The sequence below is a fragment of the Acomys minous genome (genome assembly GCF_964271855.1).
Source record: "Acomys minous genome assembly, chromosome: 11".
NCBI classification, from domain to species: Eukaryota; Metazoa; Chordata; class Mammalia; order Rodentia; family Muridae; genus Acomys; species Acomys minous.
The window spans coordinates 62,078,191-62,089,579 of record NC_140492.1 but is presented as its reverse complement, the minus strand read 5'-3'; the positions used below and the strand labels follow the sequence as shown (position 1 = coordinate 62,089,579).

The window sequence follows — 11,389 nt, the reverse complement described above, 5'->3', positions numbered from 1 at the left end:
CACCTGGGGGTTTGTGGTAGATGTTATGTTGATTTGACACTATTGGAATGGACCATATCTATGTATTTGTTAGGAAGAGTGAAAGATGAGTTGGAGAGGGCAGCGGTCATTATTAGCCTGACGTCGGCCCTATTGTATTCTTCACCCCCTCCTCTTCATCTGCCTGCTCAGCACTGCCACATCTTCCCCTTGGGCAATAACTCTTCAGGCACTTGAGTGAAGCACTCCACTCCACTCTACCCTCCCCAGGCTGACTTTATCTTCCTCTTTTATTCAGGGCTTCCAAGATACTCCAAATATAGACTTCGAATTGACTGCCTTTGGCAATGGCTTTTAATGGCTGATAGCTAGCAGAGAACTGGCCTCATACCCAGCTGGGCATTTGTAAATTGCTTTCAATAGGACCTCTGGGGACCTAGGCAAGAGCAACTTAAAGTGGTGTGTGTGTGTGTGTGTGTGTGTGTGTGTGTGTGTGTGTATATATATATATATATATGGGTGTGTGTGTGTATGTGTATGTATGTGTATATATATATGTCTATACATATGTATATATATATAGACATATATATAGTCTGGGCCTGGCATTTATCTGAACAGAGTGTGTTATTGCCAGAGGCTTGCTTCAACCTGCAAATACGAAACCCATTTTCCATCCACCAGTGAGGTCATACCAAACACCCTGCTCAATGGGGACCTTGCAATTGGGAGATGCTTACCAGCATTATGCGGCTTATTTAGGAGACCTGTCCGAGGCTCAGGTCTTCTCTCATCACTTGTCTGGTGGGGATGCTAAGCTCTTCCTGTGAAATCTCAGACCAGTTAGTGGGAGGGAAAGCCCTTGGCACTGGAATCATCTAAGCATGAACTGTCTGTGCTGTTCTTCTTGATTGCACTGTGGAGGTGCTCGCTTGCCAAAAGCCCAAAGGGTCTTTGTGGAGCATGAGAAAAACTGTCAATATTAGAGATACTGTCGGGGCTGCCATATCCGTGGAGAAGATGGCCAGCGAATAAAGATTTTCCATTGCCTTAAACTCATGTCCGAGCAGTCTTCTCTGCTGGATATTCCATAGCATTTATGGTAGATGTTTGGTTTTACTTTAAAATTCTATGTGTGCTGCACTGGGATGACCTTGAACTCACAAAAACCTGTCTGCCTCTGTCTCCCTAATGCTGAAACTACAGGTGCGTGCCTGTAGGGCACCATGGTTTTGCTTTTGTTTGTAAGCTTTTGATTTGCTTGAGCTTTTTCATTTGTTTGCCTTGATTTCCTTTTCTTGCTTTTTTTGAGAGAGAGAAAGAACAAAAGTTGGATGGGTTCAGAGGTAGGGACAGTCTGAGAGGAGACGGGGAAGGAGAAAAAAAAAACAGAATACATTTGTATGAAAATAATTTTCAACTTAAAAAATGATCTATGTGTAGACGTTGTCCTGAGGCTCAGTGTTGCCCTCAGACCTCAGAGAAAACTGGGTGTTTCCTATGCAGAGACAGTCCAATATGATCAGTTGTCCAAGGTGGTAAAATAAGATAAACATTCGGGGTTTCCTGGAAGCAGGCCAATCGTATGCAAGGAATACACAGGTTGGATAAGGACTTTGCTGAAAGATGACAGACATATAATGCAGAGCACACAACGGGCATCCCTAAAACAGCAGAGCAGGGTATAAGTAACATGGGGGACTCTTTAAACATGACTGCATTCATATAGTCAGGAGCAATCAATACGCATGCTCTTTGATAGCCTTTCACCTTGCCCCTAGAATAAAAGCGAGACACGTGTGTATCATTGTGGGGCCTGAAAGTAGGGGAACTATATAGCCCAAGTTTTTACAAACTAGAAACAACACAACATTAAGCAAGTGTGAGACCCTTCTAAGCAGGGGACCTACTTAGCCACTGGTCTTGTTTCACTTTAGATACAAGAGACAACCCTCCTCAGCTCCTGGGCCAAATCCCTGGCAACGGGATGAAACTAGGAGTGGCCAGAGGTGCTGCTTTGATGGTGAAACAGGACACATGTCCCCATGTTGTCTCCAGGGTTTTCCCTGCCCTGCTCTGGTGAACACAGAGTCCTTGAGTTTCCATGGTCGAGTCGTCACTGTGAAGTGATCACGACCCCAGGGCCAGCTGTGTTAAGGCCCGGGGATGAAGGGGTGTGGGTCACTGTAGCAAGTCTGCAGAGGAAGACCAAGAGAAGGAAAGCTGTGAACCCGAAACCCAGTAGAGGAGATGAGGGGACACTTCTGTGTTAGCTCTCCATCAAGTGACAATTAAAAACTGATCCTTAATTAATATGTTACAACTCATGAATACACACTGTATCACCTTCCCTTGATTCATTTTTATTTTTAAGATATATTTTCCTTCTGATAACTGCCAGTCTTTCGGCCCATTGCAACCCTTGCTCCATTCTTGGTTTGATAGTTGTCACCCATGTGTCAGAAGCCAGGAAGAAAGCTGACTTCTGGGGACACTGTTCTCCATAAGCTCCATCTGAGCAAGTCAACTTTAACTTGCCACCATGAGTTGGTGGTTTATAGTGTTAAGAGTCACCTTGCTTCGACACCTCTGCAACAGCTCCTTTTTACCTTCATTTTGATAACTGTTTAGACATCTCTTTCCCTCAAAGTTGCTCCTCGTTGCTCTCAAACACAGGGTTGCTGTAGGACACCCCCTGCACGTCAGAGTAGGAGGTGAGGTTTAGTGGGGGCCAGGTCGAATCGTTTGCCAAGTTCCTCTGCCACATCCGATACTGGCTTTTTGATTGATAGCCAAAACATCTCTTGACTCCTCTCCACAAAGCTCGGTTTTCAATAATGGCCTCCTGTCAGATAAAAGACACACAATTTTGGGATTTGCATTGCCTAAATCCACAGATCATAATCAGACATTGCTTCTTCGGTGCTTGCTTAGATTCCACTTAACAAAATTCTGGGACCTAAAAGAATAGTAAGTAGTTTTGTAGCTGGATAGCTGGATTCTCAAACTTTCCTACTTAAGGAATTCAGCTGGGGAAGGTTTGTTTGTTTGTTTGTTTTTTAACCTGGGAGTTAAGCTGGAAGCAGCCTACCTCAGAGATAGTCCTTGGGAATCTCACATCTAAATTAAATTTAAAATTTTTCAAAGTCTATATTTCACACCATACCGCATCCAACATCATGCCTTATAAAACGATATTTCACAAAACTCTTAGTGTCTCATAGAAGTGAACGTGTTAAAAGATGTATAACGTGTCTTTGATACACTTCAGCAAGACCTTGCTAGCCATGAACGCAGGCCACTGAAATTTAGATAGAGGCCTCAGTCTTGGGGTTGGAAAGTCCTGGATTCATTTCATAACTATAAGACTATGGCTAGGTCATAGTCCGAGACCTGAGTCTAATTCTCACCACTGAAGAAAAAAAAAGTTTATTAGTCCAAGCCTGTTTGGTTAGAAAGAATAATCCCTTCCTTGTATACACTGTAAGGATTATACAACTGCCCTTACAATGCAGGGCAGGGCAGGGGAGGGCAGGGGAGGGCAAGGGAGGGCAGGGCAGGGCAGGGCAGGGCTGCCACCCTTTACACGCCCTTCTGAACTACTTTTTAAACTAATGGCTGTATGCTGAGGCCCTGCTTACACATGCTCACCTTCATCAAAATACCTTTCCAATAGTATAAAAGTGATGCTTCTTGCAAAGCATTTGGGGCTGGAGAGCCAGATTAGCCATTAAGAGCAGTGGCTGCTGGCTGCTCTTGGTGAGGACCAGAGTTCAAGTCCCAGCACCACATGGCAGATGAGAGTCATCTGTAGCTCCAGTTCCAGAGGATCTGAAATCCTTTTCTGTCCTCTCCGGGTACCACATGCACATGGTAGATAGATACACATTCAGGCAAAGCACTCATACGCATACAAAGAAGATAAATACAAATATTTTGGACTGCCATTTCATTCCACGAGTTAGTCTAAAGCTGAAGTGAAATGAGTCATTAAACAAATCACAGAAAGGGTTAACTTGGGTGTGTGGTGCGTTCCATTAGGTACTTTCATGAGGGAAAAATAAGGAGAACAAACTGACAAGAAGAATAACTGATTTCGATGTCCACCCGGGGGGATCTTTTGTAAACTGAGTTAATAAGGAGTGATGACGGAAGATGCGGTTTCCCTAAAGCCTGCCCATATTTGTTACCCGAGTCCCGGTGCCCATAGGAAAGACAAGAAGCACACCTCGCCAAAGCCTTTCCCTCTGAACGCTGGTAGGCTTCTTGGCAGAAATGAAGACCCAGAGAGCCAACTTCAGCTTCTGGCCAGCCTCAGTGCTTACCTGCCAGACCTAGTCTGCCTTCCTGGAACAGGAAAACTGTAGCTCGTCTTTCAGAGCTGAGAGAAAGCAGGGGCCCTGGGACCAGCCCCGAGGTTTTAAATGTAACACTTGTAGGAAACCTCGGCATTTCCTCCAACAAGTTAAATGACGGATGAGACATGGCTCTACGAGTTGTGTGGAATTTTCATCCTTCTGGTATGACCTCCTGGCTTGTCATTCAACAAAGGACAACTGAGGCATTGCTAGGTGGTCTACCTTGCGACTCTGCCTTTTAAATTAAACTCACAGCTAGAGCTCAAAGCAAAGCTTTGATGAGAATCTATTTCTTTAAGAGAATTTTATGTAAGCATTTCCAGCTGCCTTCCTGGTTCTTAAGTCCCTATGCACATGCGCGCACGCGCGCACACACACACACACACACACACACACACACACACACACACGTGCACAGCAATAAGAAGATGGGCATCAGCAAAGACATTCATATCAACTCCCATGCTTCCGAGCAGGCAGGGAATGTGACTCACATGGTAAGGGCTCACTCAAATGTGTTTGGTTCCTGGGATACACCAGGATTAGATTAGAGGCAGGATTAGAGCCAGGGCGCAGCAAACCAGACAACACTTAAAACTCTGCAACGGGAGACAGCCATCCTGAGAAAATGGTTTGGGCCATGTATAGCACAGGTTGGCCAGCAGGAGGGGTTTAGCTTAGTTCGTCCAGTACCCCGTCCCATTCAGAGCCATCTAAGGAGTGCATGACAGTCTGTACCGACTCTTGGATTCAGTCACCACATGAGGCAGGAAAACAGCATCCATCATTCTCAATTTTAATAGCCCTCTACCAAAGACTCACAACAGTAGCCCCAGCACTTGCTGAGCACAGAGAAAGGGGTTGCTAAACAACTGGATGCCACAGGGAATGCATCTATGGTGGATGCTCCCACTCGCCGATGCTGCTTTTCAATTTAGAAGTTCCTGGCAACCCACAATAAACATGCGTGTGTTTATCTTTATTTCTTACTCAATGCCTAGCTTTTATGACTATCAGTTACGCACCCCTGCAGCTGGCCATGAACAAGGTTGTCGCTAACACTGAGTTTAAATGGCTCCTTCTCAGCCCCTACTAGGATTAAGCAGGATTTTAAATGCAATAGCTACTAACACGAGTTCTTGCCAGCAGAGCTTAATGGCAAGCAAGCGATTGGTATTAGCACACAAATAACCATAGCATGTGTCTGCTTACTCCCCGTAGATTGTGAGTCCCACCCCTCCGTTATCTTTTGCCTGGCAAAGCACTCCAGGATATGCCACAGGCTCAAGTGAGAGATGGTAAGTGCCACAGGAGATGATGATGGCTCAGGCCTTACACATTTTCTGTTGTGTTTGTTTCTCTGTGTGTTTGAGGGGCCTCATTTATTTTTGTTTGGGTTTTGACTCTTGAGATTGAATCTCCCCATATAGCCCAGGCTAGCCTCAAACTCTCGATCTTCCTACCTCAGCCTCGCAAGTTCTAGGATTACAGACAGGCAGTACCGCCATGACTAGATAGGTTTATGCTTACTAAACACCTACTATGTGCATCTCGCTTCTCAGTCTCTCTCTCTCTCTCTCTCTCTCTCTCTCTCTCTCTCTCTCTCTCTCTCTCATGTATGCATTTGTATATATAATGATTACTATATATGATTTATATATATAAATATGTAGTAAGCTCTGATTGCTAGTAACATTTTATAGCAAACTCAACAAAAAGGAATAATTTGCCCAAAGTCAGGCCATAAGGAAGAGCTGATGCCAGGATTCACACCAGAAGGACTGTCTGAGCCTCTCTCTGCCTTTTGCTGCAAATATACCAACCAGGGAAGGTCTTCCTGATACAGCATTATGACAGGCACTGACACTTGAAAACCATTGCTCTTCCTTGTCCACTCACCCAAAAAACAAAAACAAAAACAAAAATGGACAAGCAAACAGTCTAAGCTAACCTGTCTTGAGCATGGATTCCCTTACCCAGAATGCCTTTCTACTCAGAATAACAATGACACAGTCCTAACTAATAAGACATATGAAGAAGTCTCCTGACTGGCCATAGGAACCTTTGTGTTTTCCGGTAAATTTTGAGAAAATAAAAGTGTGGGAGTGCCACCCCTGTTTTCTTTCTGCCCATTAATGGATGCACCTCACACACAGCTGAGCTGGAGACCTGAGAAGAAAGCAGGAAAGAACACAGCTAAGGCTGACGGCACCAAAAGGTGCAGGGCTCTGACTGAAAGGTGGCAAGACTCTGACATGGGAGAGCCCTGAAGTGTCCACCTCGAGTCTGGTTCACAAGGTAGTATATATCTTTGCTGTTCAAACTGCACTTAGTGAGTCTTCTTTTTTTTTTAATTTTTAAATCAGTTTTAATAAGGAATGGGTCAGGCTAACATAGATGTACTGTGATATCATAATAAACAATGCTCAGAGAAACTGGTGTTTTATTTATTTAGATGCTCAATTGTTCTTTGAGACATAGCTTATCTTCAAATATGTTTTAAGACCAATCACCTTGTTGTTAATGTGGTCCATCTTAAGGAAGCTGTCTTGTCTCTTTAAAACAATTGCACAGCAGACCCAGGGTCAGGAAAGATTCATAAGGAAGTCAGTCCTACAACGGTGCCAGAAAGAATGGAACGGGATGTCAATGAGCAGATATGGAGAAGTATGTTCCAAGTGGAAGATGCCTTCAGCAAGACAAGCATGTGAGATTATCCTTTAAATCAGGGTTTCTCAATCTCTGGGTCATGACCCCAGGACCATGCATCAGATACTTACACTTCGATTCATAACAGTAGCAAAATTATAGTAATGAGGTAGCAACGAAATAATTGTATGGTTGGGGGGCACCACAACGTGAGGAACTGGATTGTAGCATTAGGAAAGTTGAGAAGCTTTCCATGCTTTAAATGGCGGGAACCAGCCTCCTGCAACTCAGGCTTAGGACCCTCATGTCAATCTGGCTGCCTTGGAGGATGTATGGCTTAGCATATGATTTCAGAGTTTGTTACCGGAATCTGGTAACAGGAGGATTTGCCTGGCCCTCACACGTGCTCTACACCTACTGAGTCAGACACAGGGTGGTGGAGGGCTTGGTAATCTGTGCTCCCCGTTTTACCAAGCATGCCTGGTGAGTGTGTTGCCCACTCTGCTTTGGCATAAGCCCGGTTTCACCTCCAGAGAGAGGCTCTGGTGCCCTGACATGTGCTCCGTTCTTCCACCGACCACCAAGGCAGTCTTTGCTCTACACAGGATGGATTGTTCTCATGGATTCTGCCCTCTTGGTACTAGCTGAGAGACAGTAAGGAAGCCACAACCCACTGTGGATACCCCAGTTGCTGGAACCCAATAGTTCTACAGGTCTGAGCATGCATGTGAACAGAAAGAAGCCTACATTTCTCCTCTCCTTGATGGATGCCCTTCATTGTGGTCCGTCCTCCAATGCCAGGCTTTGAAGAAGAGAGATTATGTCTAATATCACTGAAAGAGGAGAGGGTGAAACAGAGATAAAGATGAGTACATCTCATTTCACTTAGAAAAGGGGGAAATGGGAGCTGTGAGACCCTGCTGTGAGGTTCATTTCCCATCACCCATCAGGTGAAAAAAAATACAAGCTGTTAAGTGAAAGAAGCCACCAATACCTCTGAAGAAAAATAGTGCGTACCTACAGTTCCAACACTCAGTAGGCAAAGGCAGGATGACAGAGAGTTCAAAGCCAGCCTGGGTTACACAGTAAGACCTGGTCTTTAAAAGCAAAAGTGGTGGAGTAGTTCTAAAGTGCTTACCCAACATACACAAGACCCTGAGTTCAATCTTCAACACTGAAGACAAAACAAAAACCAAAGCCACGCACAGAATCATTTTACTGATATGAAGTATCCCAGATAGGAAAATCCGTAGAGACAGAAAGTGTGTTTGTGATTGTCAAGGAGGAGGGGAAGGGAATGGAGAGCAATTGCTGCTGGGTAGTGTTGAGTGCTGCACACTCAGTGAGCATACTCTAAAAACCATTGAACTGTTTAGTTTTAAATGGTGAGTTTTATAGTGCACAAATTATACCTCAGTTTGAAAGTGTGAATTCTATTGGGGGAGTCTTCAGAATGAGTCCAGCCTTGAAGTACTTGAGTGCATCCTCCCTACCATGCTTTACAGATGAGAAAAGCAACTGTTTTTTTTTTTCCCATCAGAGAAAAGCACACTGCACACTGTGTGGAGCCTTTGCACGTTCAAGTTGCTCCATTCTCAGATTCATGAAGACCCGGGCCCCACTCACACACACAGCAGGCAGCCTGAGGGCGCTTACCTCCACAGCAAAGGACACGACAAAGTTGGAGCTGATCATGAAGAGAATGTAGGCTCTCCACAGGACAGGGGTGCAGAGCAGCTGGCGGGAGACGGCAGAGACAGTTAGCCTCAGAACAAATATGCTGGAATAATCTCTATGCTCACACTAGACATTTGTATAGGCAGCTATAAATCATGATGGGCGCGCGCACACACACACACACACACACACACAGGAGTGATAGGTCAGGGGTTAAGAGTGCTTGTGTTCTTTCAAAGGCTCAACAGTTCCGTTCCCAGCACCCACACCGACTTGTAACCCAAGGTCCAGATCATCTGATGCCTGCATCTGGCCTCCATGGCACTCACATATATGTGTATAAACATCCACACATCCACACACAAGTGAAATGAACCTAGAATATGAATGGCATGTGTGTATAGTACATATTCCATACATACGATTTTACATACACATATACAGAAAGAACGTCTAAGCACGGAAAATTGATGTGCAATTGTTTGAGGATTGTGACTTTTCCCCTCTTTTGGTCTCTTTATTTTATCTAAAACTTCTACATTTCCTAATTTTGGTAATTTTCAATGAAAATAAAGAATAGTAAACCCCCTTTTATCCATTTGTTTTTTGGTTTCTTGAAGAGGGGATGCAGGGATGTGACTTTGATGCCAGGCATGTCTGAGAGCACATGTGTGAAACTTCCACCATGGAGAGTGCGGCCCTCTGTCCTCTAGTGCATGTTTCTCATCATGCAAGTCCTGCCTTGGAATCCTGGGTCAGGGATGCTCTCTGCAGGGGGTGGGGGGTGCCTATAGCTGCACACCCTGTGCCCTCACAAATGTATTTGCCAAAGAAGCACATAGAGCTGAAATCAAGCTATTTTCACACTTTCTCTGCCTTCCTCCAACCCCTCCTCAGGTACAGTGCCTGATAAATAAGCATGCAGGTGAATGGATGGATGGATGGATGGATGGATGGATGGATGGATGGATGAACGGATGGATAATTTATATACACTCTGCTGTGTACATGGCCTATACAATGCCTCATCTGCTGATGGGAGTAAAAGCTGATGCAGTCCTATGAAGAACAATGTGCTCAAAAGTATTTTTAAATCCATTTTAATAATTTACTACTGACATATAACTCATGCATGACTAAAGTATATGTACTTTTTTTTACTGAGTCTTTGTAAGGGTAACAAATAAGAAACAGCTATGTGTTAATTAATATAGGATTGCATATACATTATGATACATACATAACCTATACCATGAAATATAATGCGTATGTATATGCAGTAAAGTATTATGTTATCATTAAAAATAATGGGAAAACTTTATGTGCTAGTGTGGCACAATTACCAAAACACACAGCTACATGAAAGACATGAGCTACAGGCCTGTGTATGTGGTTATAGCAGCCATGAAAATGTTCCCCTCAGCTCTCCTGCTGCTGGGAAGATAAACACCCACTGCTATGAAAATGTTCCACTCCTGTCTCCTGCTGCTGGGAAGATAAACATTGGCTACCCCGGACAGTATACTCAAAATCCACCACAACGTCCAACAATAAAAGACAGCACGGATTCTCGTGAGACCCACTCCTGTAGGATGCCGGACCCTCCTGACGGACAGTTTCGGCTTAATCCTGGAGTCGCTGTAGACCGAGACTCCTCTACTGGAGCACAGCTTCCTTCCCTCAGCTGCCCCACCGGGCGAGGGCTTTGTGGTGGCACAATGGCTCTCATGACCTTCCCTGGCATCTTCCCCTTTTCTCCCACAAATACCTCCTACAATACATTTCTTACATAACACACCCCATGCTGATATCGACATCTCCAAATATGGACAAATGGGATCGTTTGTTACTGATGTGTAGAAATGTGAGAGAAGATTAATACACATAAGAATGCCATGTACTCCTCTGCACATGTGTAGATACCACACATTGTCCCAGAGGGAGGCAAGGATAGAAAGGATAGCTTACCGTGCTTACATTTCTTTTAAAAATTTGAAACCACGTGAACGCGTTTCTTATTTAAAAATCATCTGGGTTGTAAAACAACACGATTCAATTCATAATAAACTTCATAGATCTGAGGCAAAGCCCATTTACAGTGCATGAATTTTAAATGGTGGACAGTAATAAATAATGTTCTAATTTTCCTTGCCTGAATATCCTATATTTTTAAAAATAGACTCATATTTACATAATAGGAAGGATTGGTTGGAAACTGAAAACAATGCCTCTTTGCAGCTTTCTTTGTAGTCCCACCATCACAGGCTCCACACAAGTTCTCAGTGAACAAGAACATCCCTGCTTTATTATGCCACAGTGCCAGCCTGACTGTTAGAGCCATATGTGTGTGTATATACATATATATATACATATACACACACATATACATAAATATACATACACATGTATGTATATTGCATATATGCACTGTCCCTCACTTGAATAGGTAAAATTATGATATCTTGTAGGATTTTGAAATTGTCTCAGTTACCTTATTTTAAATGTAAGAGAGAGAGATTAGATAGAGGAGCAGGGCTCTTTGAAAGCGCCTTTTCAGATATACCAAGAAAGTACAGAAAAGCGTGGTTTTTAGAAGTAAGTAAGGACTTGAGAATTAAACTAAAGATTGTTGCAGGCACAAATTTTAAAATGGCATTTGGAAGCAAAAAAAAAATATATCAGTTGACTTTTTACCAATCTGACAAGGGATTTTGTTTTCAACAAGA

At 43.7% G+C, this 11,389-nt stretch overlaps 1 protein-coding gene across 2 annotated transcripts in view; it reads right to left on the bottom strand.

The window, feature by feature from the left end:
• Positions 1 to 1,896: 1,896 nt before the first annotated feature.
• The window catches only part of ATP13A4 (ATPase 13A4), a 125,727-nt gene continuing 116,234 nt past the window's right edge, over positions 1,897 to 11,389 (bottom strand). For both annotated transcript variants that reach the window (XM_084802632.1, XM_084802633.1), the window contains 2 exons: positions 8,643 to 8,723; positions 1,897 to 2,824 (listed from right to left, as the gene is read on the bottom strand). In XM_084802632.1, coding sequence (XP_084658758.1) covers positions 2,624 to 2,824; positions 8,643 to 8,723 — 282 coding nt within the window. In that variant the 3' untranslated portion in view covers positions 1,897 to 2,623. The remainder of the gene's footprint in view (positions 2,825 to 8,642; positions 8,724 to 11,389) is intronic.